The sequence below is a fragment of the Pseudorasbora parva genome, chromosome 1 (assembly GCF_024679245.1).
Source record: "Pseudorasbora parva isolate DD20220531a chromosome 1, ASM2467924v1, whole genome shotgun sequence".
Taxonomy (NCBI): Eukaryota; Metazoa; Chordata; class Actinopteri; order Cypriniformes; family Gobionidae; genus Pseudorasbora; species Pseudorasbora parva.
Window position 1 is genome coordinate 59,538,124 of NC_090172.1, and position 20,765 is coordinate 59,558,888.

Consider the following 20,765-nt stretch of genomic DNA (forward strand, 5'->3'; position numbering starts at 1 on the left):
CTAGAGTTTCTGAAGGGACGAGATTAATGTCTCAAACTGTGCTGAGCTTTTCCAAGATCAGTCAAAGTTGCTCTTACTAATATAATATTAGTGGTGTTCCTGAATTTGAAATTAATTTAGCTAAATTACAATTTAGATTTGAATGTAAAGGAGTATAATTAAAATTGATTGAATATCAAAGAAACTTTTCTTTTGTCAAGACAGTGTTGAATTTAAGCATTCGAAAAAAATATTTAAAAAATGGGTTGCAAAAAGATGGATGGATGGAACAACAGAATAATAAATCGAACAACACACAAATGGATGGATGGATGGTTGTATGGATGGATGGATGGATGGAACAACAGAACAATCAGGGCCGGTGCTAGCCATTTGGGTGCCCTAAGCACAAATGCTTGGCGGTGCCCCCCCCCCCCAACACCCCACCACCCAACCCACCCTACCCTATCCTCCCCTCCCCAAACAAACACCCACCCACCAAAGAAATAACTACCATTCAGAATTTCTTATTTAGGTTCTCTTTACTTCCAAAATAACTGCTGCAAATGAATAATTGAAACTGAACAATGTAAACACAGAAAGTTAAAAGTGCAAAAAAAAAGTTTTGTGTAAATAGAATAAGTCTATGAATTTTATAAAGTATGAATTTTAAAGTGCACGTTTTAAACTGCTAATAACCATGCATAACTGCACAGAACTGCACAAATTACTCAACAGAGGGACTACATCTCTATAAAGAGTCCATTCTGCTATTCTATAGAACTATATTAAACATTTTCACTACCATCAGTTGTCAGAGGCCCTACAGAGGCACACGTCTACATTTCCTAGCTGCAAAATCAGCTATCAGGTCATCATATGACAGTTTCTGAGCCACGTCCCCATTGATAACCACAAGACAAAATATTCAGGGATTCTACTGAAAACCAGAGGGAGTCTGGCACAGAGATTCACCTTTTTCTCGACTAATTTGGTCTAGGCCTATGTTTTGAAGTACTTAAATTGTCTGGTTGTAATTGGTTGCAATCACTATGGCACATCCAGTTAGAATGCAATAAGGACTCTGATGTTTCTTCTGTAACATTTATTCTCCACCATAAGTCGGGGCAATTTTGTGGTTCTAGCAGTACACATAAATGATGTGTAATTATGATAACAATGGACAAATAACAGTACAAAGTACTAAACTGTTACACAAGAAATGAAATCCGCACTTACTAGCCTATAAATTGTCATGTAGGCTTATTTTATCATCATGTAAGAATCCTGTTCTGAGCGGGGCTCGAACTCCCGGCCGTAACGTCATTAGCGCCATTCCGGCTGCCTTTATGTAAACAACACAACGGTGCATTTACGGCATACACATTTAGCTCGCGAATGTACAACAAAGAATATAGCACTCAAGGTAAATATATGTAAACATGTCTTATAATAATTATAGTACAGAGGAATACTCGTTCTCCATTAGAATTGTCTATGCACGATTGCGATAGATAAGGATCTATGCTACTAATACTTTCAGTTCGCGGTAAACTATGATTTTAAACAATCATAGTACATTATTATGTACACATGACAGTCCTTCATAACAGCCTATATTACTTTTGTATTGCATTTGTATATTAACATGCTTTTAGAAATATTTTATGTGTTATTTATACTAGTAGGCTAGCCTATTGTGATGATTTTTTCACGACCCAGATTTTTTGGTGCCCCCCCCAAGCACTTGGTGCCCTACGCGCAGTGCGTGATGTGCGTGTGCGGAGCGCCGGCCCTGAGAACAATAGATTTAACAACAGACAGACAGATAGATGATAGATGATGGATGGATGGATGGATAGAACAACAGACCAATAGATTGAACAAAACACAGAAAGATAGATGATGGATGGAGGGATGGATGGACGAAACAACAGAACGATAGATCGAATGGCAGACAGACAGATAGATGATAAATGGAGGGATGGATGGAACAACAGAACGATAGATCAAATGGCAGACAGACAGATAGATGATAAATGGAGGGATGGACGGAACAACAGAACGATAGATCGAATGGCAGACAGACAGATAGATGATAAATGGAGGGATGGATGGAACAACAGAATGATAGATTGAATGGCAGACAGACAGATAAATGGATGGATAGACAGTTACAATTCAGTCAAATCCTCTTTGTGTCATTTTAAATCAAATTTCAACTTTCTCTGGGTGTGGCCAATTCAATTCAAGCTCACATTCATGAATTGAAAGTAAGCCAATTCTTAAGTTCTAAACTTTGCAAAAAGCAGTTCTTGATTTGGTCTCCTGGGCTTTGACAGAGTAACCTCTGAATGAAAAAAAGGAGAAAAGGACATTGCCCTTACAGTATCTGGCTTATGTGGATAGTGGTTTATACTGCTGTGAGGAGGGCAAGGTATTATACTCCACAGGAAGAGACACAGACAGAACGAGAGAGAGAGAGAGAGAGAGAGAGAGAGAGAGAGAGAGAGAGAGAGAGAGAGAGAGAGAGAGAGAGAGAGAGAGAGAGAGAGAGAGAGAGAGAGAGAGAGACCTGGCACACTTTGATGTTTGTTTCCCATTATAATCTGTGGGATGTAATGTGATAGTGAGTTCAGGTAAGGTTAACCGGATTTTTAAAAGCTCTTAAAACATGTGTTCAAATAAGATTGGAGCGCACACGCACACCCATACGCACGCACGCACGCACGCGCGCACGCACGCACGCACGCACGCACGCACACACACACACACACACACACACACACACACACACACACACACACACACACACACACACACACACACACACACACACTTACAGAAGGAGCTGTTTTCGTCCTTTGTGCCGTCCAAGGTGCCATCGGGTAACATCTGCAGGTAGAAGCCATGCCGACAATACAGACGTGTGACGATACCTTTCAGCTGAGGCTCTAAGAGAAAAAGAGAGAACATTTAATTAAACATGTTGTGCCTACGTAATGGAAGAAAGCTAGTAAGAGCTGTGTAAGTAAACCTTAAGAGCCACATGGTTTGGTTTTTTTATGATACTTTTTTATGCCAAACTGGTAATTTCTAAAATGGTACCGGTGCCTAAACAAAAAACAAAAAACTCCCACAAACTTACAGTGGATGTCATTAAAGAATAGCTTTTTTTTATTTTTTATTTTTATTTTTTTACCATCTTCAAGGTTCAGCTTTATTTAGCAGAAATATGACCATATTCTCTGGCCAAATATTTTAAAACGCATCGCTTACTGTTTTCATGGCGACGCATCGTGCTTCTCACATGACACACAGCATCCACAATAGCGCTGTATCACATGTATTTTTTTATTTTTTATTCAAAATATAATGTTTATTATATTATGAACTATCTGGTATTCTGATTTTTAAATATGTGTAAGTAAATGCGTTTTCATAATGATCATGTTAGTTGATCTATAATGCGCGATGGGCACCCCTATGTTAGTTTGTGCCTCAGAGAATCGGATCTTTCGGATTTTCATCACGTAAATTCATCTACGTCTCACGAAATACATGAAAGTAAGTGACCGCTGAACTGGGAGAAGAAAAGAGTTAATATAGTAACTTATATAATGTGTGTATCTGATATGAGTAAGACACGTAGTCAAATAATAACTTGGATTGTTATTGCAGCTATAGACATCATTGTGTGTTTTTGCTAGTATTTATGTGCATTTAAATGTCTGGAATCTACAATAAACATAAACATTAAACATAAACACAATAAACATTAAAAACACAGAATAGTGGTGATATGTGACGAGCGCTGAGCACGTCTGTCCAAAGTGCAGCAGCGCATTTGAACTCAAGTGGGTGGCACCGAAATGAGGAACTGAAATCTGTGTTCTGATTCAATCTGGTAGAAACCGGTTATATAGGTACCGATGCCATATTGGTTTCGTTACCCAACCCAACTTAACACTTTCCACACCAGCGTTAAAAAAAAGTTTCCAGCCACCGCCAGGGTATTTGACCATTTTCACCAAATTTTAATAGCCCATAGAATATTTTGTTTTATGAATATCTGAAAATCCACATTTCATTCACTAACATTCGGCAGTTTTGATTTATATGATGTTTAATGTCGATGTTCACGCTATTTTTCATATGCATATGATTACATGTGATCTCTTGTTTTTCTGCGTCTTCCTCGTGCATGTTTTGATCAGGAGATTCAGTACTTATTCAGAAGATGTGTAATAGCGCCCCCTAGCGTCTGACAGTGAAAACACGGAAACCCGGAAAATTCCGTTTTTGGCCTGGAAGCGTTTTTTTTGTGGCAAATAACGAGAGTGGCGAGGAAAGAGTTAAGAGGTACTCTTAAAAAAGACTGTGGTCTTTAGCTTCCTTGTTAGCATGCCGCTCTCTCATGCCAGAGATGCTGATTCGAATCCTGCTGAGAGTGGTGCGAGTGGAACCAGAGGGTTTACCTTGGTGCCGTGACCCAAAAGGAGGGAGGTTTAGGTGGGTCAGTGTAATGGAAGAAAGCTATAGTGAGAGCTGTACAGATAAACCTCACTCCTATGACCTCAAGAGGGGCACTAGCTAGAGACTGTAGACTTTAGCGTCCTTGTTAACATGCCACTCATCCATGCCAGAGATGCTGATTCGAATCCTGCTGAGAGTGGTGCGAGTGGAACCAGAGGGTTTACCTTGGTGCCGATACCCAAAGGAAGTGAGGTTTAGGTGGGTCAGTGTAATGGAAGAAAGCTCTAGTGAAAGCTGAACAGGTAAACCTCAATCCTATGACCTCAAGAGGGGCACTAACTAGAGACTGCAGACTTTAGCGTCCTTGTTAGCATGCCAGTTGCCCATGCCAGAAATGGCTGTTAGAATCACGTTTGGAGGGAGGCAAGTAGAACTGGAGCTGTTACATTTGGTGTCGTGAAGATAGGAGTGAGGTTAAGGGGATGAGTGTAAAAAAAGCAATCTAGTGGGAACTGTACAGGTAAACCTCACTCCCCTGGCCTCAAGATGTGCACTAGCAACAAACGCTAGAGACTGCGGTCTTTAGTGTTCTTGTTAGTATGCCCGCCTCCCATGTCGGAGACTCTGGTTCTAATCCTCATTGAATCCCGCTTGGAAAGGTGCGAGGGGAACCAGAGGAGTTACGTTGGTGCCGTGACCCGAATGGGATTATGGTGAAATGACAGGAATAAACCATTCAGGGTTTCTCTTTCTTGTATCTACTCTTCTTCTCAGAGTTATAGCACTAACACTCCCATAAAAAGGAACAAAAGCTGTATTTGGGGCTGTACCCTTTTGTGTGGAACCTGCCTTATTATGTTGTACCTGTTGATGGGACTCCACCCACATGGGGGGGGGGATATAGAGAAAAGCCCGGCTGAAGGGCAGTGTTGTTTTTTGCCTGTGCAGTTCATGCTGTGTGTTCAATAAACGCTCAGTTGATAAGTCACTTCAGTGTTCCCTCTTGTGACATGGTGTCAGAAGTGTACGTTACACCCACGAGCCAATTCATCGTGTTTTGAGTGATAATGTCCAAGTTCAACGCACCAGAGGCTTTCGACTTCGCACAGCCTGCGACCTGGCCTGCATGGATCCAGCGGTTCTCCCGGTTTCGCATCGCAACGAAGCTGAACAAGGAAAGTGGTGAAGTACAAGTAAATTCCCTGCTTTATGCAATGGGCAAAGATGCCGAAGCGGTATTCGGATCGTTCACGTTTACTGAAGCTTCACATGCAAATAATTACGAAACTGTTGTTGGCAAATTTAATGAACATTTCGTTCCCCGGAGGAACGTTATACACGAGAGGGCCTGTTTTCACCAGCGCGCACAGAGATCGGGAGAGACTGTCGAGGCTTTTGTGAGATGCCTATATGAACTGGCTGAATACTGCGAGTTCGGCGCAAGCAAGGAGGAACAAATACGAGACAGAGTAGTCATAGGGATTGCTGATCGTGATGTTTCCCAGAGGTTACAAATGGAACCTGAAATGAAAGCTCTAGCATAAGTTCTGCTGGGAAGACTCAATTACTACGTCACCTAATGCCTTCACTCTAATCCAATGATATTCTCATGCTCACGGTATAAAGGCTCTGTACTTACACATGTTTGAGTTCGCAGATACTGAAGTGACGATTACCCCCATCCTCCCCACCACCACCAGGATGGCCCTGTCCATACCCTACCGGGGGGTCGGCTGCGCCCCTGCCCTTGTCTTCAGGCAGGAATTGCAGATCCGAGACCCTCGGATTATGCTCTTCGGACGGGGCCTACGCCAAAATGACTCTGTACACTATCAGCTTGCTGAGCTGTTAATAAATGCACTATTGTTAATATATTTCTCCCCGAGTCTTTCTGGTAGAACTGACTTTGGACAAAGCGGTCCAGATCGCGCGGCAGTCTGAGCTCATTAAGACTCAAAATGCGAGTGGGGGAGCGGCTGCTGAAGTGAACGCAGTGCAGCACGGACACCGGAAAGGCAAGCGCTTTACAGGAACACCAAATAAGGAAAAGGGTGGTGAGAGGAAACAAACCATAGACTGCACACGTTGTAATCACACACACACGGAGAATAATTGCCCCGCACGTAATAAGCGATGCAGGAGATGCAATAAATTGGGACATTTTGCCATTGCAAGTAAAACCAAAAATGTCAAAGAGTTGGTAGTGTGTGACACTGACACTTGTGATACATTTTTCCTTGGGTCTGTAATGAATGAGTCAGCCAATGAGGACAGATGGTGCATTACTCTGCCTATACAGCGCACATCAGTCAAGTTCAAAATTGATACTGGTGCTGACATCACCATCATGTCACGCTGTACATTTGAGAGCTTACAAGAGCGCCCTCCACTGGACAAAACCAGTATAAACGTGAGAAGTCCTGGGGGGAAAGTGAGCTGTATGGGAAAATTCCTAGCAAAAACTGAAAGAAAAGGGGAAAATTTTGATTTTTGGGTTTTTGTTGTGGATGGGCCATTTGCAAACAATTTGCTCAGTCGAAGCACTGCTTGTAAGATGGGCTTAGTACAGAGAGTGGATGAAATCACAGATCACAATGATGTCTATGGAGACATCGGTCTGCTCAATTGTGAACCAGTGAAAATTGAGCTTAAGTCATCAGCCACTCCTTACAGTCTCGCCAGCCCTCGTAGAATTCCCTTTCCTCTATTGCCTAAGGTAGAAGCGGAGCTGAAGCGGATGCAGTCCTTAGGAATAATCTCTGAAGTCATCGAACCAACGGAATGGTGCGCCCCAATGGTGCCCGTAGTGAAGAAAAATGGTTCTGTCAGGATTTGTGTCGACCTCAAACGTTTGAATCAGGCCGTAAAGCGTGAGCGCTTCATTCTTCCGACGTTGGAGGATATTGCCCCCAAACTCTCAGGAGCCTGTGTATTTTCTACTCTGGATGCATCCTCAGGGTTTTGGCAAATCCCTTTGGACCCAAGCTGCGTGAAGTTGACCACATTTATAACTCCTGTGGGACGGTTCTGTTTTAATAGACTGCCATTTGGGGTTACTTCAGCGCCTGAAATCTTCCAAAGAGAAATGAGTAGACTTTTAACTGGACACAAAGGCACTGTGGTTGTCATGGATGACATACTTGTGTATGGCAAGGACCAAAACGAGCATGATGAGAATCTTGAGGCTGATCTGAGAACTATAAGAGAATCAGGTCTGAAACTGAACCGTGATAAATGTCACTTTAACAAATCTGAGCTGCAGTATTTTGGCCACACTATCAGTCATGAAGGAATCAAGCCAGATGCAACCAAGGTGAAGGCAATCACCGATATGCCTAGTCCCACTAATGTGACAGAGCTCAGGCAAATTCTGGGAATTATTAATTATTTGGGCAAATTCGTGCCAGAGCTTTCCACAGAGCTACAGCCAGTCACAGCTCTGCTGAAGAAGGATGCAAGCTGGCTTTGGACAGAAGTTCATGAGCAGGCTCTGAATAAAGTGAAGTGCAAGTTAGCCAGAGCTCCTGTTCTTGCATATTACGATCCTGAGAAACCCACTATGGTCAGTGCAGATGCGAGTAGTTTTGGGTTAGGAGGTGCTTTGCTCCAAGTTCATGGCGATACAGCTCGTGCCGTTGCATTCTGCTCCAGGACCTTGACTGAAGCGGAACGCAGATACTCGCAAATAGAGAAGGAGTGTCTAGCTGGAGTGTGGGTATGTGAGCGGTTCGCCCGCTATCTTCAAGGCTTGGAGAAATTTTGCCTGCAAACGGACCACAAACCTTTGGTCCCACTCATTAACTCCTATGACATTGATCGGGCCCCATTACGGTGTCAGCGGTTACTAATGCGCCTCATGCGCTTCAATGTGGAAGCAGTGCATGTCCCTGGAAAATGTTTGGTGGTGGCGGACACACTTTCTCGGATTCCTCTTAGAGGGCACTGCCGCTCAGAGATGGAGGATGAGGTGAAGGCATACGTTGAAGCAGTTGTCACATCGAAAGAAGTGTCACAATCAAAGCTAGATGTCATTAGAGAGACCACGGAGGAAGATGCAGATCTTCAGGCAGTGATGAGCTTTCTCAACAAGGGTTGGCCAAAGCATATACCCTTCCAGCTGAGTGGCTATCATACTGCCAGGGCTTCCTTGTCTGTTGTCAATGGGCTGCTCCTGTATGAGGACAGGATCGTCATTCCTGAGTCGATGAGGGAGGAGGTGTTAAGTCAAATTCATGAAGGGCATCAAGGTCTCTCCAAGTGCCGTCAGAGGGCAAAGATGTCAGTTTGGTGGCCTGCAATAGGCAATGACATCAACAGGAAGGTCTCAATGTGCACCTTTTGTCAAGCCCACAAACCCACACAAAGGAATGAACCATTGATCACTACCCCCTTGCCTGCTGGTCCCTGGTGCAAAATTGCAGCAGATTTATGTGAGTTGAATGGTAAAACTTACTTAGTAGTTGTGGACTATTACTCGCGTGACATCGAAATAGCCCACATTCAGACACCATCCAGCTTCCATGTCATCAGCAGACTGAAGTGCATGTTTGTAAGATGGGGAATTCCCAGGGAGCTTGTATCTGATAATGGCACACAGTTCACCTCAGCTGAATTTCAGCAGTTCTGTGCAGACTATGACTTTCACCACATAACTTCAAGTCCTCATTTCCCCCAAGCCAATGGAGCTGCGGAGAGAGCAGTTCAAACTGCAAAACGGATTCTAAGCCAACCCGACCCTCATATGGCACTCATGTGCTACCGGGCGACACCCATGGTTGCAACTGGACTAAGCCCTGCCCAGATAATGACAGGTCGACAGATCCGAACCAACCTGCCAATGCTTGAGGAGAAACACCAGCCTCGACCCATTGATTACAAAGCCATGGAGTGGAAGGATAAAGCTGCAAAGGAATCCTACAAGTTCTTCTATGATCGGAGACACTCTGCTCGAGTTTTACCAGAACTTCAACCTGGGGAGAAAGTTCTTCTTAAACTGGACAGTGAGAAAGGCTGGAAAACACCAGCTGTGGTGCTGAACAAAACATCTGAACCAAGATCTTACATGGTGCAAACACAGAACGGAGCAGTTCTGCGCAGGAACCGTAAGCATCTGCAAGTGTTGCCACTGAACCCAGACGCTACTGGCTGCAATGAATCTCAAGGAGGGACTTTAGGCCCTCCTGGTGCAGGGACAGAACCTTTAAATATTCCTACGGCTGCTCCTGTGAAGGCATCACCAGTGATAACTTCCAGTGGAAGAGTTGTGAAAACACCAAAACGTTACTTAGACTAAAATTAGTCACAGTGACTGATTAGAGTTACCTTGTTCTGTTGTGAAAAAAAAAAAGAGATAACAGAAAATGACACAAGAAATGTCATATCACATTGTTCTTTAATGTCTTTAATTGAAGAGAAAACAAAACAGTGATGTAGTTTAATTGTGTTGCATTATTTTGTCAGGTTGTTAAAGGAAAATAGAATGTTCTTTAAAAGGGGGGGGGATGTGTGGAACCTGCCTTATTATGTTGTACCTGTTGATGGGACTCCACCCACATGGGGGGGATATAGAGAAAAGCCCGGCTGAAGGGCAGTGTTGTTTTTTGCCTGTGCAGTTCATGCTGTGTGTTCAATAAACGCTCAGTTGATAAGTCACTTCAGTGTTCCCTCTCGTGACACCTTTCAAAACGTACATGTGTGTACCTTATTTACCCCAAAAGGGTACATATTAGTACCTTAACAGTACATATTAGAACCTCAATGGTACATATTATGTAACCCATCCTGTTCGAAACTGCCTGTTGCAAGCGGGACTCAAAACCAAAGGAGGTTAAAGGCCGCAACCGCTAGTGTCAGTTGCTAGAGCATCTCTTGAGTTTAGGGGAGTGAGGTTTTACTCACACAGCAACTACTAGCTGACCTAAATGGTACAAGGGCCTATTAGAATCTAAATACAACATATTAGAACCTTTTGTAAGGCAACCGTCTCAGTGACAGCTTTTGTACCTTTTTTTCTGAGAGTGAACAAAACAATCGAGACATGAGAGTTTAATGAAATGGTTCAACATTATCTAAAAACTCTTGCTAGAATGAGATGCAAAACAGAGCACACGGAAAAAGTAAAACAAGATTAAAGAATTACTGATGTATGAAAAAAAAAAAAAAACTGGACTGTGTAACATTATGGTTTAAATTCTAAAGATGGCTGCACACTTGTTTCTCTGGTGCATAAGGTCTACAGAGAGGTTATTGAAAATTAGACCAAATAGAAAAATATCTTCTGGCTTTACAGGTTTTTGAAGGAGAAGGGTGGTGACATATGTTTAACTATAACAGCTGGTAAAGGAAGTGCCAAACAGTCTGCTGAAGATCTGTGTAAAACAGCACAAGTGGGACACTGGTAATGAAACAGAAAGGTTACGAGGCATGTCACTGTACTAAAGCAAGTTTATTAAAACCATTCAGTTCACATTCACAAAACTGTGGGAAACTAAATGTAAATGCAAAAATGTATTCATGATGCAATTTAGCATAACATAAATAAACATACAAATTGAATTATGATTATTCATATTATTATTATTCTCTGTGTTTTCTTTGTAATGCCCATCTGGAAAACTACAGTTCCTGAATTACTAATAGTGACTAAACTGACACATTTACAGAAATGCTAATTTATGTGCACTGTATCTGTAAAACTAAAGTGAATAAGGAAATAAAGTCATATTAAATGTGTTCTCAAATTTCAACAAAACCTCTACAAAAATAACCCACAGTTTTTTTTTTTTTTTTTTGAGGTGGATTTTAAGTGTAAACACAGACTGCTCATTAAATATTAAGCAATCCCATTAAAAGCACAGATGACAGGTGAAGTGTCTATTGTTGCGGCAGTAATGCAGAGCTTAGAGTCTAGAGAAACCTTGTGAAGGTTAAAGACAGAAAAAGAAATATATAAATAGTAATAAAATGTTAAAAATTTACAGACATAAAGTATATACAGATAGTTTATATGCAGTATAAGATATCTGAGCACCAAATCATTATTATATTATGTTATGTTACGTTATATTATATTATTACATGGCTCTGTCGAATACTTGATTCTGATTGGTCAATTGCATCATCCGCAGTATGCTATTCCCCGATAACAACTAGTAAAAACAACAGACCCACTTTATATTAGGTGGCTTTAACTACTATGTACTAACATTGTAATTAATAATTTGATATAATGCACTTATTGTGTACATACATGTTTTTACATTTTACTTACATTATAAAAAATACCTGCATGTAATTACATCTGTAATTAATTTCTGTTGTTCCATTTGTAATAACACAGTTGGCACTTCCCTTACACCTAACCCTACCCTTAAACTGACCCACACCACCACACCTGTCCCTAACTCTACCCTTAAACTGACCCACACCACCACACCTGTCCCTAACTCTACCCTTAAACTGACCCACACCACCACACCTGACCCTAACTTTACCCTTAAACTGACCCACACCACCACACCTGTCCCTAACTCTACCCTTAAACTGACCCACACCACCACACCTGACCCTAACTCTACCCTTAAACTGACCCACACCACCACACCTGACCCTAACTCTACCCTTAAACTGACCCACACCACCACACCTGACCCTAACTTTACCCTTAAACTGACCCACACCACCACACCTGACCCTAACTCTACCCTTAAACTGACCCACACCACCACACCTGACCCTAACTTTAACCTTAAACTGACCCACACCACCACACCTGACCCTAACTCTACCCTTAAACTGACCCACACCACCACACCTGACCCTAACTTTACCCTTAAACTGACCCACACCACCACACCTGACCCTAACCCTACCCTTAAACTGACCCACACCACCACACCTGACCCTAACTCTACCCTTAAACTGACCCACACCACCACACCTGTCCCTAACTCTACCCTTAAACTGACCCACACCACCACACCTGACCCTAACTTTACCCTTAAACTGACCCACACCACCACACCTGTCCCTAACTCTACCCTTAAACTGACCCACACCACCACACCTGACCCTAACTCTACCCTTAAACTGACCCACACCACCACACCTGACCCTAACTTTACCCTTAAACTGACCCACACCACCACACCTGACCCTAACTCTACCCTTAAACTGACCCACACCACCACACCTGACCCTAACTTTACCCTTAAACTGACCCACACCACCACACCTGACCCTAACTCTACCCTTAAACTGACCCACCCCACCACACCTGTCCCTAACTCTACCCTTAAACTGACCCACACCACCACACCTGACCCTAACTTTACCCTTAAACTGACCCACCCCACCACACCTGTCCCTAACTCTACCCTTAAACTGACCCACACCACCACACCTGACCCTAACTTTACCCTTAAACTGACCCACACCACCACACCTGTCCCTAACTTTACCCTTAAACTTACCCACACCACCACACCTGACCCTAACTTTACCCTTAAACTGACCCACACCACCACACCTGTCCCTAACTCTACCCTTAAACTGACCCACACCACCACACCTGACCCTAACTTTACCCTTAAACTGACCCACACCACCACACCTGACCCTAACTCTACCCTTAAACTGACCCACACCACCACACCTGACCCTAACCCTACCCTTAAACTGACCCACACCACCACACCTGACCCTAACTCTACCCTTAAACTGACCCACCCCACCACACCTGTCCCTAACTTTACCCTTAAACTTACCCACACCACCACACCTGACCCTAACCCTACCCTTAAACTGACCCACACCACCACACCTGACCCTAACTCTACCCTTAAACTGACCCACCCCACCACACCTGTCCCTAACTTTACCCTTAAACTTACCCACACCACCACACCTGACCCTAACTCTACCCTTAAACTGACCCACACCACCACACCTGACCCTAACTTTACCCTTAAACTGACCCACACCACCACACCTGACCCTAACCCTACCCTTAAACTGACCCACACCACCACACCTGACCCTAACTTTACCCTTAAACTGACCCACACCACCACACCTGTCCCTAACTTTACCCTTAAACTGACCCACACCACCACACCTGACCCTAACCCTACCCTTAAACTGACCCACACCACCACACCTGATCCTAACTTTACCCTTAAACTGACCCACACCACCACACCTGTCCCTAACTTTACCCTTAAACTGACCCACACCACCACACCTGACCCTAACTCTACCCTTAAACTGACCCACCCCACCACACCTGTCCCTAACTCTACCCTTAAACTGACCCACACCACCACACCTGTCCCTAACCCTACCCTTAAACTGACCCACACCACCACACCTGTCCCTAACTTTACCCTTAAACTGACCCACACCACCACACCTGACCCTAACTTTACCCTTAAACTGACCCACACCACCACACCTGACCCTAACTTTACCCTTAAACTGACCCACACAACCACACCTGACCCTAACTCTACCCTTAAACTGACCCACACCACCACACCTGACCCTAACTCTACCCTTAAACTGACCCACACCACCACACCTGATCCTAACTCTACCCTTAAACTGACCCACACCACCACACCTGTCCCTAACTCTACCCTTAAACTGACCCACACCACCACACCTGTCCCTAACTCTACCCGTATCCACCTCAATATCAGCAAAAGGTGTTTTGCAATACAATATGGGCACAGTAAGTACATTGTACTTATTTTTTGTTGTAAGTACATAGTAGTTAAGGCCACCTAATATAAAGTAACTGAAGTCAGCGCTATATATACACTTGTTTAGTTTTTTTCATAGAAGTTTTGCGTTTGGTGAGCTAATAAAACATTAGAACGCAAATCAATATTTTGTGCACAATTATTACACACCCTCCAGAAGCTTGCGTTCTGCGAGTGAGCGACGCCTCATGGTTCCATCCCAAAGAGGCATGAAATCGCTCTCACGGACATTTTCCTGGACCGTTCCCACCTGGTGGAATGACTGCCGATCTCAATTCGTGCTGCTGAGTCTGTCGCCATTTTCAAAAAACATCTTAAGACACATCTTTTCCACCTGCACCTGACCAATAAAGACTAGCACTTAACTATCCACTTAACTAAATTTTCTGTTTGTTTGTTTAAAAAAAAAACTGTGTTTGTGTACTGTGCTCGATTAACTGAGACTTCTTACAACACTTACAGCAGGTTGTTGCCCTTGTTTGTTTCGTTGCTTCTATTGCTCTCCCCTTTTTGTAAGTCGCTTTGGATAAAAGCGTCTGCTAAATGATTAAATGTAAATGTAAACGTAAATTATTGTGTCATCCGGATATCACAGACTCGCTCTCTTGTTTCGTTCAAACGTATTTTGTTCAAACACGCCACATTATTTAATGTGTTGACATAATTTCCCCTGAAACTGCTCCTCCCTTTTTGTGAAACAGCCAATAGCGTTTCGTTAATACACAGTTTGACTAGAGTCTTTCTGTTTGGTAAAGAAAGTTTCCTCTGACTGTTTATCGTCATAATCTTCTCCATATCGCTTTGAAATGCAGCGTTCTGTGCAGAATTCAAATGGGTCGATATGTTTGTTGTCTGCGTTGACTCACACATATGAGCCATATGAACTTTAGACCAGAGCCGTTGGTGTGTGTGCGCTGTGTGAAACTAACGTGAAAACAGACTTCATTCGCCTCAAATGAAAGCATATTTACACTGAATCGTTTCCTATCGCATATATAGTGAGCTATGTGCCTTTCACCATGTAGAAATTAGTAAATGTGTGTTAACAACTGACCGATTTCAGCTTCGGCACTGTAGGGGGCGGGGCTTCAGATTCTAGAGAGCATTCTGATTTGACAGAAGATTTGATGAGAAGGTGAAGTCTGCGATGATGTCATCAAAATCTGTCATTCGTTTTGACGGAAGTGAGAGACGGTAAGTTTTGAATGCTTATATCTCCTAAATGCAAATTTTGTCATAGTTTTGAAACTCACCAGCTTATTCATAACTTTAAGGCTAACATAGTCATACTAAAAGCTAAAAAACTTCATTTTGATTTCAGTGGACCTTTAAACCGAGGTCCTGACTCTCTGTGCTTATTAAAAATTGGCTTATGTCCATCATGGGCTCCTAATCATCCCCCTCTCCTGATTGGCTTAATCACTCTGTGTCTCCTCTCCTGGCGCAATATGGCTGCCATTGCATCTCCACACATTGGTGGTGGTTGAGGAGACCCCCCCCCATTGGTTTTTGTTGGTTTAACTTAAAAGAGTAAGTAACCTGGTGGCCTTAAAATGTTGAGTTTATTGAAATTAAAAATTTGAGTTGAGAGATATAGAGTAGAGACTCAAAAATAGAGACTCAAAATATTATTGTATCTGAACCACATAAAAAATGTGATAAATCATGAAAATAGGCATGTTTCACTGCGTCATCAGAAATAAAACACACACAGTTACCCAATATGCTTACAAAATCTTTTAATAATATTTTAATAAAGGTTGTCGAATCTCAAAAAATGTTCATTGTATTAACTCAAAATTTTAATTTCAATGAACTCAAAATTTTAAGGCAACCAGGTAACTTTTTTTTCTAAATAATTTTTCACAGTGTAGGTTTAAAAACGCCCTTAGTTGACAAGCAGTTGCAAAATTACTTACAACTAGTAGAATGTCTAAAGTGGACCATCAATAAAAAGTTCAGTTTACTCACTTTGTTTAACTCCCAGTTCCTCCCAGCACTCCCTATGTAAAACACTGCAGAAATAGTTTGATCTCTCTCTCTCTCTCTCTCTCTCTCTCTCTCTCTCTCTCTCTCTCTCTCTCTCTCTCTCTCTCTCTCTCTCTCTCTCTCTCTCTCTCTCTCTCTCTCTCTCTCTCTCAGTCGTTCCTTTCTCTATTTGCTGGTGTCCATTGATCAGTTCTGAAGGTGAGGCCCTGAGGGGCCACACTACAATTTTAACATTCAGCTACATGGCACAGAGTCTGGCTGCCAACAGACAAATCACGGCCCACAGACGCAGGGCGAGAAATATGTGTGCGCTTTTGCATTAAAGGCTTCACACAAAGCAAAGAGGCGGCAAATAACGCTATTCGCAGATTAAACCCGCATATTCTGCCGCGATAAGGCACATTTCCTTCATCTCCTCTGATTCGGGGTGTAGGAAATTCCCTGCAGATCCGTCTTTGTCAGCCTCTTTAGCAGGCCCGCCGTGACACGCTTTGAAAGCCACACACAGAGCGGCAGTGATACACAAGCCCTCTCCGTCTTCAGTCTGCACTGCAAAACCATAAAACCCATCTCTGGGGACAGAGGGTGTGAAGGGCACTCCTGATGGGTGATATTGATGTGAGTTTGAGTGCGTGCGCGCAGGGATGCCAGTCTGCCAAAAGCCGACTGGCATCAAAAGTTACACAGACACATTGGCCCACCGCGGACATCACCTGGTCGTTGCTCTCTATGCCTCACTATCTGTCCTATAAGCCCCGTCAGCGTGAGTTATGTGGTTTTGCATCTCTCTGAATAACACCATACATCAACCAATCAGCTGGAGATGGAGTCGTCGCCTTCCAGTGGGGGAGAGGAAAGTGAACGAGTGTTACGGAGGGAGAACAAGAGAGCGGGCAGAAGTTATGGCACGGTTATTTTATAGGAAGACATTCACACGCTAAATAAAAGGGGAAGACTCTCATACTTCACGCAAAGCATCGATAAAGCTTTCAGGCACAACAGATCCCTAACAAAAGTCTGGCTCCTCAAAGGCCATATCTCATCCTGAGAAAGAAAGGGAGAGGGACGAGAGAGACGAGAGAGACGAAGAGATACAAACAGAGCTGAGGCTGCATTAATTATACAGCATGTGAGCACTTTAAAGGGGTCATATACATTTTTGTAGATCTTTTTTCCCCACTTAAAATATTAGAAAAGCTTTTTTTTGTGCCAAAAAAGTTTTTTATGACCATTTTCTTTCTGTTCTATTACAAAATTAACACATTTATTCAGTAAGGACGCATCAAATTGATCTTGAGCATCAAATCCTCATATCAGAATGATTTCTGAAGGATCATGTGACCCTGAAGACTGGAGTAATGATGCTGAAAATTCAGCTTTGATCACAGGAATAAATTACACTTTAAAATATATTTAAACACATATTTGAAATTGTACTAGGATTGATCAATATTACTGTATCTCAGAGGTGGACAAAGTACACAACTTCATTACTAGAGTGAAAGTAAAAGTACTACTGGTCAAATATTAATCTGTTACAAGTGAAAGTTGTAAACAGATTTTTACTTAAGTAAAAGTGCAGAAGTATTTGTTTTTAAACGTACTTAAGTATTAAAAGTAATTTCCTTTTTTATGTTAATGCATTATTTTATAATTGTTGTATAAATGCTCACTATGCCATCATGTTGGTTTAAGCCAGTCAGTGATGCTCCATCCGACGTATAGCATACGACTAACTTAAACTCATTTAAATACTTGTATAAAAGTTACAACGCCCTTTACAAAGCTGCTGTCACTTTAAGGCAGAATGCACGGATCCAATACACTGTTTATTTGAATACTCACCAAAATGAAAATTTTGACATCCGTCTACTTCAATTTTGCTATAAACTATAAATCAGTGTTAAAAAATGCTGGGAAATCATTGAACTTCATGTGACTCTACAAGAGGGATTCCTAAAACACATTTTAAAGAATAAAAAAATCAAATCTTTCAAAGCTTTTAGTGGAGTAAAAAGTACAATATTTGTCTTTCAAATGTAGTGAAGTTAAAGTCACAAGTTTTCAGAAAAAATAATACTCACGTAAAGTACAGATACTCAAAAAGTGTACTTAAGTATGGTACTCAAGTAAATGTACTTAGTTACTGTCCACCTCTACTGTATCTAATGTATTTTTATCTATTAAACAGCCTTGGTGAGAAGCATATAAGAGTTCTTTCAGAAACATTTAAATTATATTAGTTATTTAAAGGGATGGATGATTATGATTTCTCTTTTTTTAACGTTACATAGTGTGTAATGTTGCTGTTTGAAACAACGCTCGAAGCAAAGAGAGATATTTTCTTTTACAGAATATGCTTTTAAAGGGGTGGTTGATTGCCCATTTTTACAAGATGTAAAATAATTACCTGATGTCTCCAGAGTGTGTATGTGAAGTTTTAGCTCAAAATACCCAACAGATAATTTTTTATAGCATGCTAAAATTCACAGTTTTTGAGGGTGAGCAAAAACATGCAGTTTTTGTGTGTGTCCATTTAAATGCAAATGAGCGGCTGCTCACTGGGCGGGGCTTAAAGAACTCCAGATAGCAGCCCTGACCATAGATAGCCATGATAAAGGCTAGAAGTCTTATGGCGGAGTCACCATCGTCATCACCGGCGGCCATCTTGTCACAGGCAAGCTTTCTGTCGGGCTCTGTGAAGCCTGATGTAAGGTGAGTGATCACGGACATAAATACTTTTATCTCGCTGAAATCTTGACGGATTTACAAATGGTTTGGTTTCTTACAAACGTTATTAACATAGGTACAAATCTGGATGCTTTAACACATTGAAATTGCAGCTTTTCATTTCGATAAACGACTTAATCGTGCAGCTTGTGTTAAAAAAACAATATTCTAGCTGCTATAACTCTGTGCCAGTACTTCACACAATTATTCTGCTCGTTTCCTAAGAAACTACAGGGTCTCAGCTTTCTAAAGAGGTAAGGCATTTGATGGTAGGCAAAATTAGGTGGGAAAAGTGATCTCTGAAGTAGGCACAGTGAAATGTAGGGGGGGAAATCCTAGTAAATTGCGTATTGGAAGTTAAAATAAACTTAGTTTGCATTTTTTTTGTTTGATTATTTTTTAAATTCAAATTATTTTATTATAATGGTGATATTCTTATTATAAAGTAATATATATAATATGCTATAGTTAGCTCTGGAAAAAAAAAAAAAATTCAGAGCTGTTTATATATAATATTTTACACAGTTTTAGTAGCCTGTATATGGATTTAACATAAATACCTTGCGTGTGTGTGTATATTAATATCACCTATCTGTTCTGTTCAATGTTACTTTCATATTGAAGTCCATGGTTGTAATTATTCATAAGTGTGTCATAACTACATCTCTGACGTTTATAACAAACTAAACAGTTTGAAAATCGATGGACATTTTAGCAAGTTATGGTTATATAAAAGTACATGCACCATTAAAACACACTGTTACGAGTGAGCGAGCTGCCTGTGACAAGATGGCCGCCAGTTGCGGACGGCGACGTCCATTGGCCAACAGCGCGCACGAGACATCTAGCCTTTATGACTCTGAAAACCTCATGCATACAAATTCAGCATTTTATGTTCAAACCAGAGTCAAACCAGTTTATTTACATAAACCCTGCCCCCAAGAACACACAACAGTTGTTGTAGCACATTTGGGAGTCAGCTCAAGTCTGCTTTTCACACGTATTGCAATACAGTATGTAACACAAGTGCAAAAGCATGTCATAAAAACAAAATGACAACATTATAACCGTAATTAAACTAAACCACACCTGTTCTGTCTTCATGCAGCAGATATTCTCTGGCTCTGTGCATCTTGTTCACATACCACTGATTTATAGCTTATCATGACAGAACATGCTAATCGATGACTTGAAGATTGTTATCTCCACATTAGCTTCATAAATTCCATTGAGAAATATCCTGTCTCATTCTACATGTTGTCGCTTCTTCTTGAGTCTCTTCATTATTGTCCGACTCTGTTTTAAACATAAAAGGCAGAACAGTTTCTGACATTTTCAGTGTGTGTCTGTGTAACTGGAGCTGCTAAAATGTGCTCTTGAAGCTCCGCCCTCTTCTAGAAAGGGGTCCAGGAGTAGCTCATTTGCATTTAAAGGGACACTACACACTACAAAACACCTCAAAAACTACTCGTTTTTGGTCACCCTCAAAAAGTGACAATTTAAACATGCTATAAAAATGATCTGTGGGTGTTTCGAGCTAAAACTTCACATAACTAGCACTTTCTGGGAACATCAGATACTTATTTTACATCTTGTAAAAAGAGGCATCATATGAAACCTTTAAATGTAAATACTGTTAGAAAAAAAAAACTTTTTAAACTATAATGTAAAAAATGCAGAACTAGTTGCATAAGGGTGCATAATTCTGTACGGTGAAATGGTTAGAAGTCATTTAAATGTACAGTTCAAATTCAGTCCACTCTACAAACCTAAAAGCGCATACATCAGATAAACTCATAAACATAATTCTGAATCCTCTTGACTGCCTCT

General features: G+C 41.6%; 1 protein-coding gene across 1 annotated transcript in view; it reads right to left on the reverse strand.

Annotated features, from left to right (window-relative positions):
- Positions 1-20,765, reverse strand: part of fgf11a (fibroblast growth factor 11a) — a 105,002-nt gene that overhangs the window by 45,902 nt on the left and 38,335 nt on the right. The window contains exon 2 of the mRNA XM_067446976.1: positions 2,823-2,933. Within this exon, the coding sequence (XP_067303077.1) occupies positions 2,823-2,933 (111 nt within the window). The remainder of the gene's footprint in view (positions 1-2,822; positions 2,934-20,765) is intronic.